The sequence below is a fragment of the Panthera tigris genome, chromosome E3, assembly GCF_018350195.1.
Source record: "Panthera tigris isolate Pti1 chromosome E3, P.tigris_Pti1_mat1.1, whole genome shotgun sequence".
NCBI classification, from domain to species: domain Eukaryota; kingdom Metazoa; phylum Chordata; class Mammalia; order Carnivora; family Felidae; genus Panthera; species Panthera tigris.
The window spans coordinates 33286072-33302170 of record NC_056675.1 but is presented as its reverse complement, the minus strand read 5'-3'; the positions used below and the strand labels follow the sequence as shown (position 1 = coordinate 33302170).

Below are 16099 nucleotides of genomic sequence, written 5' to 3'. Positions count from 1 at the left end.
CTGGGGGGCAGGTATAGAAAAGGACAGCAATAATCCCACATGCCAGGTTGAGGAAGATCTTTGAGGAAGTAAAATGGTATTGCAACTTCCTGGTTTCCTTTTTATTGAAGGGTGATCAAAAGACTACCCGAGACTGTGGAGTCCTTAAGCAAAGGGGATCCCATCCATTGTCCGTTGTACCCACATTCCTCATCCTCAAGGACAGGGCAAGGACTTAAAGGGCATCAAGACTTGGTTGTGGCATGGAGGAGAAAAAGGAGGAGAGATAGGAAGGAAATCGGAAGGGAGGGGAAGGAGAGAAGAAGAGAAGGAAGAAGGAGAATGGAGAAGAACAGAAAGGGGTATAGACCTTTCTAGGAAGTCCCCTGTATCTGCTGTCACTGCTGTCCATAACCAGAGTGGAAGGAAGACCAGTCTGTTGATGGACAGGGTGGGCTACAACTTAAGAGAGCTCTGAGACGGCTTTGATGACAGCCCTCTTCCTCCATTAGGAGCAGCGGTGTTCCTCTGGCCTCCTCTTTCTTCTCCCAAGTCTGAAGTACCAGATAGGGGTGAGACCGTTGGCAGAGAAGAGTGGGAGAGTGGACAGAGATGGTTAGATTAGATGTCAGCTCAGGAAAGTATGTGGGGCAGACACCACAGTCCTCTTGCTCCACTCTACACAAGAAGGAAGGAAGATGGAGAAGGAATTGGGGGTCTCTAAACTGTGAGCTATGATCGTACAAGAACATCCAACCAGTGCCATAATGCACACACCTAGCGATCAGTTATACAAGCCCGCTTTGCCTCTCTCCTAGAAGGGAGAAACAGGGCACTCAGAAGTTTCCAGAACCACACGCTCTGCTGATGGGAACATAAACGGGTTGTACTTTCCCTGCAAATTGTTTGGAAGTGTCTACTGGAACAGAGTATATGCACACGCTATGACCCAGCAATTTCATCTGTAGGTATATTCCCAATTAAGTGCCTACTTGCACCAAAAATGTACACGAATGTTCAAAGCAGACAAAATTGCAAAATAACACAAATGCCCATCGACAACAAATGTATAAATAAATTTCAGTATGTTCATATAACAGAATGCCATGCAGTCCTAAATAAATGATACGCTTTAGTTATATGCATTACTATAGATTAATGTCCTAAAAAAGTTCAAAAGGAGGCAAAACCTGTCCGTGTTCATGAGGGGCAGAGTGGTGGTCACTGTGGGGGGAATCCTGGCTGCAAGGGATTTTCTAGGGTGCTGGTCATGTTCTAGATCCTCATCTGAGTGGCAGTTACACAGCTGTATAAAAATTAATTGGACATGGAGATTTTTTCAATATAATGTACATATGTTCTAATTTACAGAGAGAAAAAATGGGCAGCCATGGCAAAGTAGAGGTGTAAAGCATTCTTCCATTTTGGGGGTCAAGAGAGAAAATAGCAGAACAAAAAAGACTTTCTAAACCAGAAAGAAAAAAACCCTCATTTTTTTTAAGAAACATGAAATTTTTTTTTTTTACAAAGAATAAGTTCTTAAAGGATAAAGAGGAATGAGTTAAATTAAATTCTTCCATATTGTTGGAATTATTTTAAAAGAACATTTTGGACTTTAATGATTGAAGCCAGAAGCCACCAATCTTTCTATAAAGGTCTAATTAGTAAATATTCTCAGCTTTGTGGGCCATCTGGTGTCCGTTGTAACTACTCAGCTCTGCCCCTGCAGGACAAGAACATCCTCAGACACACATGGTGAATAAAAAGGATGTGTCTGTGTTCCAATAAAACTTTATTGACAAAAACAGGCAACAGGCCAATGCGGGCCATAGTTAGCAGAATCCTGATTTAAGCAATTTAAAAAAATGGAAAAAAAATTTTTTTAAAAAGTATATATATGAACAAGAATAAATCCCAATTTAAGGAGACGCTTATCACTGTTATGATCTATGATAACTTGCTGAGTACTTACCATTTCATGGGTAACATACCTAGCAGTTCTCATACATTATACGATTCAACTTGGTGAGGTCGGTGCCATTATAATCCCTAATATAAAGACAAATGTGGCCCTTACAAAGGATAAATAACTCTCCCTAGACCGTGGAGCTAGAAGACATCAGTTGTTCTATTTGAACCCAAAGCCTTTGGTCTTCACTAGACCCCGTGTTGCCACATTTATGACTTTTTTTGTGTGTGAAATATTACAACTAGAGTCTTAATAAATTACTTAGATATACAAACTGTCCATAAAAATCTTTATGTAAAAATAGTTAAATGTTCCAAAAAGAGGAAAAGACAACTCACTTTTTTTTTTTTTTCCATTTTCACTGCTATTCAAAGGAACTCAAATTAAGGCAACTCTAAGATAGCACATGCTCCTTCTAAAACAGCAAAAAGAGCCATAATGCTCGAAGCTGCTTGACTGTTTTAAAACTGGTACATTGGTGCGTTATTAATAGTACTTTTAGATGGAAACAAACTTTTGGGGTATTAATAGGATACTACAGATCAAGACTCCTAGACATGGTTATAGCCATTAACCCTTTGAATTCTACCTCCAAGGGTCTGTTAAAAATAGACAATTAAAAAAAAATAGGCATGGGGGCCCCTGGGTGACTCAGTCAATTAAGCATTCAACTTTTGGTTTTGGCTCAGGTCCTGATCTCCTGGTTTGTGAGTTTGAGCCCTGTGTTGGGCTCTGTGCTGACAGTGAAAAGCCTGCTTGGGATTCTCTCTGCCCTTCCCCTGCTCACACGTGTGCTCTCTCTGTCTCTCAAAATAAATATTTTTTAAAAAGGGAAAATAGTGTAATGAATTATGGTTTCATAATGGTTATAACATTTTATACACCATTGGAAAGAACCGTGAGGACTAGACGATGTAATGACCTGAAAAAAAAAGTTTAAAATACAATGTAAATGAACACAGTGGAATATAAAAGCGTATATAACCAATGCTTATATATTTACAGCAGTGTTTCTGCATGAAAAAGGACCAGGAGGTATAGCTAAACTGAAAATAATTCTGTTGAGGTAGTAGGCTGGGAAATTTTGTATGGACATTAGATTGCCTTTCCAAATACGGGTTTTACAAAACATAGACGGAAAGGGATTCGGGGCCATTGTTTATGCATCCTGTAATTCCCACATTGGGTTCTGTGACATCAGGGTTTGACTTACCAGCAAGCTATTCATTATGTCTTATTTCAACTCTGACGGTTCTCTTGACATTTGACTTTCCCTGGTTTGAGCGATTCACTGCTTGTCAGGCACGAATTTGGCACTGCTGACCTTGTTCTAATCCTGGCATCAGATTGATAATAAACACTGCAGCTCTGAATCTCAAGGGACCTATTGGGAAATTCACTGCTAACTTAGGCATATGAAACCCCTCCAGCACAGAGGGAAAGTCAATGGCCCTCCAGGATATTTATGGATTTTATCTGTTTCTTAAGTAAGTGCTGCTCCATTATTATTCCAAATATGTCTCTAGTTAAAATTAGGAGGGAGATAAACAAGTCTAATTTTTATGGTACCATCTGGTCACAGGCCAATGAAGAACCACTTAAACCCTTTATGGCTAATGTAGGCTTAGGACTGACACATTTCTGCCTTTCAGAACATTTCATTTCTGAATGCATGGTTTGCCGTGCGGTTACATTTTACATCCTAGGAGGGTCAAAGTGACTTGGTTGCTGGGGCGTCCAAATGGCCATCGATCACCACGCCCTATGGGTGGATGGCATCAAAGCTGCCATTCTGTGTATGAGTGACGTCTGTGTGCCTGTCACAGTCATCCACGCACAGGATGTCCCTGTGTTCCATACTGTGGTCGCTGTGCAGGCTGACGCTTACACGTTCTACAGCACTTACTTCTTGCGTTTTCACCATCTCCAAGGTCTCTGGATATGGAAACCCAGCTAAGAGCCTTGAGAGACGAGGCTGGAGAGAACTCACGGTGAAGACCCAATTTCATGGACCCCACACGAGTGATCTGTTGGCCCCTGGCCTCTGTATCCATTACTGACCAATCAGAGATGCATACTACTAAGGGCTAAATACTGTTATTCTAAGGAGTGGTTCTTAAATCTTACTGCGTTTTAGATATCCCAGAGAGGATGTGAAAAAATGCCCCATGGGGTAAGAATCAGGTATCTATATTTTCCATACGTTCTCCAAGAGAGTCTGACGGACACAGTGTGCCACGAAAGCACTTTGTAAGGAAAGTAACTATTAAGAGCAATAGAGCAGGAGCCTCTAATCATTTTTATATTCCACCACCTGGAGCTCAGAAGCTGCTCAGTTATTGTTTGTGAATGAGTGTCTAGAGGCAGACTGAATGAATGAATGAACAACTGGGTTAATAAATCAGGGGGCTTTGTCAATGGCACCCGGTCTTGCTAACTTGATTATAAAGTTCATGATTTATAGAGTAGCCTAGCTCAGCCCAAACTGTGATTTCTGCCTTTGAAGTCTCAATTTGATTAAAACACGTTTAGCAAGGAACAATAACCTTCTGAAATGCCGGGGATTATGCAGCTCCAAGGAGCTCTGTGGGGAACAAGCAATTCCGGCAACCAGGACGGGTCTTTGTGAACCTGGAGAGGCCTCTCTGCAAGCCTGTATCGGGGCCAAACATCTGACTCCTCTTAATTACACTCTGTCCTTGCTCCATTCCTTTTCGTCTCTGGCTTCTGGGTCGTGAGTTTTCCCCAAACTGCCAGGGTCGAATGATCTCAAAAATTAGGCTAAGCCTGTCCCCATGGTGCCGGGGCCTGGGGCATGGACAAGTCTCCTTCTCCGTGGAAAAATGGGGAAAAAAAAGCATAGGTCGCTTGCTCGCCTACCCTCAACCTCTGTTGCCAAGTTATTCTGCCCAGTGTCATCTGCAGGGAACCGATGCTGTGCCTTCAGTGCAAGAGGAATGAACGCTGAATATGGATTCTGGCCAATCTGCATTTAAATCACAGCTGTGACCCTTTCCAGATGGGAAGCCTGCTGTAGAGATGTCGACGAGGGTTGGGAGTAGACAAAAGGAGAAGCACTACTACAACATGGTTAAAGCCAAGGCCCTGTGGCCCGTTTGCCTACATTCCGATCCCAGATCTGCCACTTAGGAGCTTGTACATATTCCTTGACCTGCCTGGGACTCAGTTTCCTCATCTGCAAACAGGCGTTAATGATCATAACTCATGCCATTTAGCCATTGTGAGGACTGGGTAAAATTAATACCTAGACAGACTGAGATTGTTCTGTGACCCATAGGTCTCCCTCCCTAAGTGTCATCTCTAACTGTAAACATCTATAACACCAGTGATCATGGTGGCTGTTGACCCACGGAAGCATTTAGAGAAGTGGAAACTGTCTCTTCCCCTGAAACGGGGCTCTCGGATCCTCGGCATCTCCTCTCCTCCAACTCCTCCCTGCTCACCCACCCCAGCCTTATTCTGGCATTTATCTCTTTAAACCGGTTGAAGCTGCTGGTTGCACTAGGGTGTTGCTGAGTCATCTGAGGACACGGGGACCTATGTCACGAAGAACTGCGGGCAGAGAGGCCAGCGGGAGACAGATTAGAGGCCTCCGAGGCAGGAGTGAGTCAGCCCGTGGTCCGCGCCTCGCTTCTGAGTGGAGCCGGTCGAGACGGGGCGGCCGTGGGCTCTCAGCCTTTTCCAGTTTCCACCGCACCGAGGCTAATTGCTCAGCGGAACAAATGCAGCTCCCTCTGTAGATGCCCGGGCTGAGTCCTGCCTCCCTCTGGCCTGCTCTCCGTGGCTCCTCTGTCTCCTCCTCCCTCCCCTTCCTTCCTGTCTCCTTCCTGTTTGACTCTTTTCTTTATCATTCCTCCCTGCTCTGATTTCTGGCTTCCCTTCCTTCCTCTTTTCCCACCCTCACCTCCCCCTTCCCTTAGGAGAACTGGAAAACCTCCAGTTTTAAGTCTTCTCTGCCCTCTCGTCTTTCTCCAGACAGCCTAAGACCAGGAGCCATCACACTTTTTCTATGAAGGGCCAGACAGTAAATATTTGGAGCTTGGCAGTCTGTGCGGCTGCTCTCGTGGCATCTCGACTCTGCCGCTGCAGGGTGAAAACAGCCACGGGCAGTATCTGAGTGAATGGAGATGGCTGTGTTCCAATAAAACTTTATTTTCAAAAACAGGCAGCGGCTGGATTACACGCCATGGCCATAGTTGGCCAAACCCGGGGGAAGATACTATTTCTCCTGTTTACTTCCTTGATGCAGAGACCACAAACTCGTTAACAACCGATGATCCATTTAGGTGCTAAAAGCTAGGAAATATATAATTTTGCCAGTTATGTCCATCCCAGAAATTCGAGTTAAAAAGACGAGTGCAAGACAGATATCTGACTACAAGAGCACACAGATTCAACAAGGCAAGAATTTGCCTCCATCTTATAGTGAATGAGGGGGTCAGAGGCTTGGGGAGATTTTCAGACTGCACAGTGATTGAGTGATTACTTTTTGCGACTCCCTCCCTAGAGAGGCACCTAATGTCCTTCCTAAAGAAAATGGCATCCCCTTCATCAGAACAGATATTTGATGAAGTCAGCCCTGTAAAAGTGTGCCTGTAGTGTTTTCTTTAAAACAATGTTTGTTTATTTTGAGAGAGTGTGAGTGGGGGAGGGACACAGAGAGAGAGAGGGAGAGACAATCCTAAGCAGGCTCTGCATTGTCAGCGCAGAGCCCAACACGGGGCTTGATCTCACAAACTGTGAGATCGTGACCCGAGCCGAAACCAAGGCTCGGACAGTTAACAGACTGAACCACCCAGGTGCCCCCGCCTGTAGCGCTGGCAAATCTACGCGTTCGTTTGTCCATGCACCAGTGAGTTCTGTGTCAGCACCAAGCTCAGTCGTGGGTCCTAAGGGAGACAAAGGGGCAGCAAGAATGGACACGATAGCGTCTGCCCTCCAGGGACTGAGAACGCAGTGCCCCTTAGCGGCACAAGGAAGTGGGGAGGTCCGCAGTGAGCAGGCATGTAATACGTGCCAAGCACTAGATTAGTTTGTGTTTGCTTTCACATAAGCCCCAAACAGCTCCAATAGAGAGGTAAGGAAACTGGAACGCAGAGAAGGTAATTTGCCCAAGATCACACAGCGAGGGAGTTGGGGAACCTTCCACCTTTCCCCTTCACGCGTGATGCTCTGCCGAAGGCCACCAGAACGCCGTGAGCGCGGTGCTAAAGGGGGTCACGGTTTATGAACGCTATCTAGTGGAGAGCTGTGGTCTTTAAGGAGACCTTAAAGGGGGACGCGTGGGCTGAAGGATAGGTCAGACACCCAATCATCAAACGGGTTCAGGAGCAGATTGGAAGAAGGAACTCCATTTTTAAAGGGGGTTTCATGCAAGAGTCCGTGCTTATCTGAAAATACTTCGGTAGAATTTGAGACACTGCAGAAAGTTGAATGAGGAAAATGTTTAGGGGTCCCTCACTGATCTCCTCAACCAGCGCTGCCCATGCATTCCTAAGTCAGCCTAAGAAGACAGGCCAGGCCACCCAAGCTGTGGGGGTGTCCAGCTCTCCCCAAGACTCGGACGTGAGCGCAAAGATATTAAGCTGGGAAGTTGGACTAGGGCGGGGAGGAGGATATTAATGACCCATCCAGTGGCTCAGAGCAATTTATGAGAATCCTAATTAGATACACAAAGAGCTTCTGCAATCACAAAACCACTGTCTACTCTGGCTGGCAGCATGGGGTCCCTTCCCACCCAAACCCACCCTGCCTGCTTCACTGAAAGAGAGGCCAACAGATAAAAGAATTGGGAGCACTGACAGACCCACTCAGAAGTAGGGAGTGGGCTTCCCCACCAACTCCCTCCAGCACTCCCCAGTCCAAGGTCTGTGAGCACTGTTCTCCTGGAGTGGTGCTTTCCAAAGCTTTAGAGAGTCTATTGTAGCAAGACGTCTGACTGACACAAGAGCAGAGTGTGTGGACCCTTCTAATCTCACATCAATCTGGATGAGTCTTTAAAACGATTGCTGGTGGGGGCACCTGAGTGGCTCAGTCGGCGAAGCGTCCGACTTCAGCTCAAGTCATGATCTCACGGTTCGTGAGTTAGAGCCCCGCGTCGGGCTCTGTGCTGACAGCCCAGAGCCTGGAGCCTCCTTCAGATTCTGTCTCCCTCTCTCTCTGCCCCTCCTCACTCATGCTTGGTCTCCCTGTCTCTCTCTCAAAGATAAATAAACATTAAAAAACAATTTAAAACGACTGCTTGCAAAGTTGCAGTTACAAAGGGGCAAAGGGCCCCCAACGTACCTGTCCAAGTGAAACGATATATATGGTATCTTCCAAATATGTCACATATGATATCTGTCATACGTGCTCAGATAGGATATAACTGGGGTCACTAGTTTTAAACTGGGAGAGTCCCAACAAAATGGGTTGAGTTAATCACCCTATTAATGCAATATTAACACAGGGGCTGTATGTGTCATACCTCTCAAATATTTGACATGATATCCATCATATAGATGTAGATGTAAGTGCAGTGGAATATAGCATATAGCTTATAAAGATGTACGATATACATACATATATTTGGTTTTATTTGTTCGGTGAACTCGGACGAGATACCAGGGACAAGTAATGTATTTCTGGGTTTAAAAATAAACCAACAGCCATGAAAACTGAGCAAAGTACAAAGAGGAAGATTAAATGTGTCTCTGTGCTAGAGCATATTATTTATAGCTAAGGTGATCTGGCCACTAGCAACCGAGGATTTGCCCCTGGAGCATGGCCCCTGAGCAAGACGCTCAGAACCGGAGTTACACGAACCATAAAAAAATCCATACAGGGTGTTGTCCATAGACCAGGAGCAGCTTGTTAGAAATGCAGAATCTGACCCCTGCGCTTGCTTCCCCCATCCCCCGACTGACCCACCGAACCAGAATCTGCACTTTAACAAGATCCCCAGGTGATTCCTGTTTACGTCAAAGTCTGAAAGCTCTGCCTTGGCTCTCTTAACCCAACAGAGCCTCATTTTCCTGCTCTGCAAAATGGGGATAAGATCTGCCCCAGAGTAATGTGTGAAGGGCTGCTAAGAATATTTGTGAGGTACTTGGCCCTGCTGGGCCACTGACAACAGGCTCCAACAACAACTGTTTTCCTTCCTTTTCCCAACATCACTGGCTGCTGAACAGTATTATCATACAGTCTTGTTCTCCTCAATATCTACTTGCTGGCCTCTATACGCCCACAGGGCTTTAACCTCTATGATCTTCCATCCATCTCTTCAAATCCCAGGATCACATTTTTAAAAAGTACAAAATCCGTAAGATTGATGGGACCTAACATCTCTCATTCAACCTCTCCTGTGAAGCCAGAAATGCCGTTTTTTAGGTCCCAGACTTACTTACTCTTTATTTCTCACTCAAGTGTCACCTTTTAGGTGCCAGGGAGATACCAGATACTCAACAGATATTTGCCACTTGCTGGATGAATTAATGAATGAGGCTCTATGAACTCAGGCCGTTCTATTTTTTGTCTAAATCTTACTATACCTATTCCTTATGACTTACTCTGCCTTTTCATTCTTCCATTAAAAAACTCAAGTGTATCCCATATTTCCTCTGGACTCCTCTCTCACCTATCCAAGATACCTAAGAATATATAGCCACATATATGTATATGTTACTTCATATTTATGAATTATTATAATAAGCTTGCATCTTGACATTAGATATTTTAAGTTTGTACATTGCCAACCAACTGGACTGTAAGTTCCCTGAAGGAGAGAAGAAAAAGACCATGATATTCCCCTCTAGGAAAGTGTGTTTCCCAGTAAATGTTGGATACTGATGATCAATGCTGAAAAGTACTCATGAGTGTTGTTACTAAAGTACTGAGAAGCAAAGATCCCCGTGGGGCACTCCACTATTTCAGAAAGGATACAGCAATCAGACAGGAAAAGGAAGGCGAGCTCTTATTGTGATTCTGCGTACCTCTTAAGGGAAATCAGCAGTCCATCTCCTAGGGAAATGCCTGGCAGGCTTCACGTAAGAGGCTCCCCCAATAACTAAATGCTCCACTCAAAGGTTGTATTTACACAGCTCATTAGGAGAATTTTTTATACTTTTAACGCACATTAGACTCGTAATCGTCCACCAAAGCTACTCTATAACAAGAGATAAACACTCCATTCTAGAGGATGAATAATAATTAGGTACTGCTTAGCACTGTGCTCTTTACAGGTCTAATTTTAGAGCATAATTAATCCTGCTGAAGCTGCATAAGATAAGTGAAATATTTATGCAGTTGTGTTAATTCATGTATTTACTCCTAGAGAGACATTCAGAATTGGACGTGCCTTTGCGAGAAGATTATCTTAAGACACCCCCTGGAGCAACGTCATTTTCTCTCTAATGTCTTTGCTTCCAGATGGCCTCTAGAGATGAAGCCGAGAAGACACGTGTCCCAATCCTGACAGTCTGACCGGGAAAGCAATGATTGAGGACAGAAAATATGTGTAAGAATCTAGATGCTCTGCTACTACCAGGAACACACTTTTGACCTATCTGGATGCCTGTATTTTGTATTTTTTATTTGCCACAAAGAGCACATTTTATGTTCAGCACCATAAAGGTTGTTTCCATGATACTATTAACCACCAATATGATACTAAATAGGCTGTACTGAATATTGGAGTTGTGGATGGACAACAATGAGGAGGAGGTGGAGACTGGTAATGATGAGGATGGTGGTGGCGATGATCATGCTGGTGATAAAATGGTGATGGTGGTGATGGTGATGATGATGATGATGGTGGTGATGGTGATAAGGACAGTGATGATGGTGATGGGGATGGTCGTGATGGTGATGGTGGTGATGATGGTGATGGGGATGGTCGTGATGGTGATGATGGTGATGGGGATGGTGGTGATAAGGACAGTGATGATGGTGATGGGGATGGTGGTGATGATGGTGATGGGGATGGTGGTGATAAGGACAGTGATGATGGTGATGGGGATGGTGGGGATGGTGGTGATGGTGGTGATGATGGTGATGGGGATGGTGGTGATAAGGACAGTGATGATGGTGATGGGGATGGTGGTGATGATGGTGATGGGGATGGTGGTGATGGGGATGGTGATGATAAGGACAGTGATGCTGGTGATTGGGATGGTGGTAAGTACAGTGATGATGGTGATGGGGATGGTGGTGATGATGATGATGGTGATAAGGACAGTGATGATGGTGTTGGTGATGATGATATAATGATAATGATGGTGATGACGATAATGGCGATGGTCCTGATAATGATGATGGTAATAGCTTGCATTTATTGAACCACTTCTATTTCCAGGTGCTGGGCCTAGCTAAGCTCTTTACAGGTATCCTTTCATTTCATCCACATGCCAGCCTTATCAAGGAAATATTTCTGCAAGTGTTCATTCACAGATGAGTAAACTGAGGCTAAGGAAGATCACCCCCTTCATAGAAGTATTTATCAGTGGGGCAAAAGATTTCAGTTCAGAGGTATACTAGATTACTTCTTCCTGAAGTGTCTATAAATCTCATGGATACAATTATCCAACTTTGATAGACATCGTTGGGAATTAAATGAAACAGGAGTGTGACATCATCGATCCCCTTCCAGATTAAGGCACCTGACGTAGAGGCTCTACCACTTTCCATTTCCCCCTCTGTGAAATGGGCATAAGCAACACTGAACGTCATAAAGTTATCATGGATATTACAGAACACAGGTAACGTATGCAGTCTGGCAGCTGGCTCCCAACTCTCCACCCCTCTCTGTGTCCACACCCCTGGTCATATAACTCCAAACTCCTCCCATAAAAGGCAGAGTGTACCTCTGATCCCTTTACTTTGGGCTTGGCAATCTGACTTGCTTTAGACAGAAGGGTGTTAGCAGATGTGAACAGGGCCAACCAGAGACTTGAACAGCACGTGTCCAGTTAGATGTCCTTCTCTGTGCCTGTGACATAGCCGAGAAAAGAGCTTCTGCCAGGCAGCCTGCTGCCCTTTTGGCCTGAGACCCAGAATAAACACACGCAGAGCAGAGACCACACATTTGGTCCACGGACGCACAGCGGGGGCCAGAGCCACCAAGGCCACCACAGCCTGACACAGAGCCCCTCCACTGAACCTGTACTCCCACAGGGAAAACAAATGCTTACCGGAATATGCCTCTAAGATTTCATAGCCAGAGCTGACCGACACAGCCACAAATCACGATTACACAACAGAGAACACAGATCGTGATCAGAAGAAGGTGCAAATGCCCCACAGGGAATTCACTGGATCAGACGTTCTTATTTGGGAGTTAAATATAAAACACATTTAGATGTTTGATGGTACTTTGAGAGTCAAGGGCTTAATTCCGGGAGCAGAGAAGAGGGTGCATTGAATGATGCACCTTGTTCAGATCCACGCCACGCTGTGTACTAACCTCTGCCCATTTCAATATTCTATCTGACTGCAGTGTTGACGGATCTGCCTCTCCCAGCTGCAGAGGCACAGCGTCCTGTGTAACCATCTCTGAATAGGGCCTCCAGCCGTCCTTGAGTACAGCTTCTGCCCGGGGCCCGAACTTCTGTACCCCGCTCACACCCACTCAAGTCTTCAGGCGTCACTGGCCATGAGGCTCACTTTGCTTTTCCCTTCTCAGTGTTGGCAATTCAAAGGGACACCCACATGCCATTGGAGCCAGGATGGGATCCTAAAACCTGTGGCGTGGAACTCTCGTGTGCTGAGGTCACCGACCAGGGAGTACGGAAGGCCAGACTGAAGGAAATGTTGGCTGGAGACACAGTCGGCCCAATTACCTACACCGATCCGTACATGCCAAAGTCCCATTAGACTGTGAGACCCACGGGGGTGGGATCTATCTTTTGGTCTGTTGAGCAAGAGGCAGACTTTATTCCTTTCTACAGACTGCTTCTCCTTCACCCCTCCACGGGATAATAACAGGAGCTGTTTGTGTTAGAACAACATAACCCCACCCCTCAGGCACTCCTGATGGGCCCAGGAAAAAGAGGTTGATTCAAAATGCATCAGGAATCCTTCCTCTGCAATGTGAAATTTAGAATTTAGAGAACAGAGCTTAGGACTGGAGCCGAGTTCATGCAGAGTCATGGTTTCTCTGGCCCAGCACTACTAACATTTGGGGTCAGGTGATTCTGTGTTTTGAGATGTGGAGGGCTGTCCTGGATGCCGTAAGATGTATGCCAGTACCCTGGCCTCTACCCACTAGAATCCAGGAGCAAACAGCCTCCCAATCATGACAAAGATGTCTCCAGACATAGCCCAATACCCACTGGGAGCCCAAACTGTCCCCAGTGAGACCTGGTGCTCTAGGACAGATCTACGAATTCCTGCTATTAAGACTCCAGGATCGCTCTGGTTCCTGTTTTCTTTTCTCTAAGCCTATTTGCTCAACCCTTCCCTCAATTCACTGAGATAGACACTTCTGCATCCTTAAAATAAATCCCCTTTGACAATTTCATTGTCTAAAACTGGTTTCTGTTACAAGCAACCTAAAAAACGTGGTGTCGTGTGAGAGGCCCCTGACCAAGAGTGCGCGAGCTCACCCTACCAAGGTCTACTAGAAAGCCAATCAGAAAACAGAGTGCAAGGGTGTCATGTCCCCCGAAAGTTAGGGGGTCACCCAAGGTCTTACCATCACCCACAAACTGGAGCAGGGCCAGGTCAATCTGCCTCTTCCAAGGGGAGCCCTTCTGGAGAGCAATTCCGTAGCCAGTGGTGGCGAAGATGTACCCGCTCCCGATGGTCACCAGCTTGCAGCCTTCATCCCTCCCAGCCTTGTAATTCAAGACCGCAGCATCGTAGATGAAAGCGTCCAGTTTCCTGCAATGATAAAAAACCAGGGGGTCATGGGGATGGCGGGGTACCATTTCGGGGCCCAGCTCCTGGGGCCCGAGGCAGCACCTCACACTGTCTTTCACACCACACGGGGTGACTCATGGCCACTTCGTCCCTCGTCATAAAAGGATCTATTTTTAATGAGGAGATAAAAGCCAGAAGCTTTTCTCTCCAAGTTACAAGAGTCAGCCAAATAAAGACATAAAGAATCCTTATGCCCAAGTGAGTAAACAGTTGAGTTTGCTGGTTTGTTAAGCACTTAGCACTCCCAACAGTGGAGAACAGCGGCCTATTTAGAAAGGTTTGCATCAGACCAAAATAAACCATTAAGGTACAGGAGAATTTTGTGGAGGGTGCAGGAAGGGAGAGCGAGTACATAGGAATGATGTCTTTTCCTCCCAGAGGAAACATGTTTACTGTCTATGTATATTACAGAAATTATTACATGATAATTTTTAGAAACCTCAATAATATAGAAAGTATCAAAAATACAATTAAAATTTAAATTGCCCATAATTCCGTAATTCAGAAGCAGAGGTTAACACACTGGTGAACAGCCTTCCAAATTTCTCAGGCAGTTGTACACATGTATGCTTGCACACACACCCACACCTTTAAAAAAATTCTTTTTAATTTTTTAAAATGTTTTATTATTTACTCTTGAGAGAGAGAGAGAGAAAGAGAGAGAGAGAGAGAGAGAGAGAGAGAGAGAGCGCAAGCGTGAGTCGGGGAGGGGCAGAGAGAGAGGGAGACACAGATTCCTAAACAGGCTCCAGGCTCTGAGCTGTCAGCACCAGGGCCTGACACGGTGCCTGAACTCACGAACCGCGAGATCATGACCTGAGCCAAAGTCAGAGGCTTAATGAACAAAGTCAGAGGCTTAATGAACTTAACGAACAAAGTCAGAGGCGCCCCCATACCCACGTGTTTTAAAACAGGGGTTGGCAAACGTCTTCTGTAAAGACAAGATAATCAGTTAAGCTTTGTGGGCCACACAATCTCTATCATAACCTCTCAACTCTGTTGCTGTAGCATGTTTTGGGCTGGTCCCCCCCCCCACCCCCAACAAATTCCTATGTTGAAGCCCTAACCCCCGGCATGTCAGAATCTGACCTCGTTTGGACATAAGGTCATTGCAGATGTGATTCGTTAGCCTAAGGTCACATGGGGGACTTGTGGGCCCCCAAACCACTATAAAAAAGGGGGAAATTTGACCACAGACACACAGGCAAGGAGACCACCACCATGGGGAGGCTGGAGTTCACACTGTCACAAGCCAAGAAGCTACCAGACGCTGATAGAGAGGCCCCGGAACAGATACTACCCTCGTGCCCTCAGAGCCAGCACAGCCCTGCGGACCCCTTGGTATCAGATTCCAGCCCCACAACAGTGAGACCGAAAAATTCCTATTGTGTAAGCCTCTCAGTTTCTAGTACTTTGTTCTTGCAGACCTGGGAAGTGAGTACACAACACAAAAGCGGCCCTAAATAATGCAGAAGTGAATGAACTCAGCTCTGTTCCAATAAAAGGTTATTTATAAACACAGATTGGCCCGTGGGCCATAGTATGTCCTTGTTTCAACCTGCAAATTATCATTATTCCATACAAACTACTTCCCAAGTTGCCTTCTTTGCTTGTTGCCATGTCAATAACATAGCACATTTTTTCCCTTTGTGGATGTATTTATTTTTATTAAGATCGAATAAAGTGCCACATAAATTTGTACCCATTCTACATCCTGGAAATCACCACACAGATTAAGGCATCAAACGTTATCATCTCAGAAGTCCTGCATGACCCTTCCCAGCCCACGCCCCCAAAAGGCAAGCATTAAATTGTCCCTCGATACCGTGGCTGTACCTCTTTCATTACCCAGGTCACTGTCAGTGGGTATGAGTACTGTTCGCAATTTTTAAAAGTATTTAACAAGGCTGAAGTGGTCGCCCTTGTACATGGGGATGGATGGCTCAAAACTAGGTAGGGATGGGATGGGATGTCCTCAAGTAGATAGAAAAGCTAAATCTGAGATTACTCAACGTCCTGGTACTTTCTCAACTTTACTGCCTTTCTTTATTTAACAAGAACACATAAAACAGTGAAGCAAAGAAAAATAAAAGTGGCAGGGAAAGGAGGTAAAATGTTGCATTCTTTCAGAGACAGCTGCTGAAGGCCTCCCGATGGGAATAAAACTATTTGGAAGGTTTACAGCGGCATGCTTCATTTTAATTTTTTGTTTCTGTAATGGTTAGAGGTGGGGCA

The 16099-nt window shown here is 45.3% G+C and overlaps 1 protein-coding gene across 1 annotated transcript in view; it reads right to left on the bottom strand.

Moving 5' to 3' along the window:
• The window catches only part of GRIN2A (glutamate ionotropic receptor NMDA type subunit 2A), a 367847-nt gene that overhangs the window by 18636 nt on the left and 333112 nt on the right, over positions 1 to 16099 (bottom strand). Inside the window, exon 11 of the mRNA XM_042971083.1 lies at positions 13638 to 13825. Coding sequence (XP_042827017.1) covers positions 13638 to 13825 — 188 coding nt within the window. The remainder of the gene's footprint in view (positions 1 to 13637; positions 13826 to 16099) is intronic.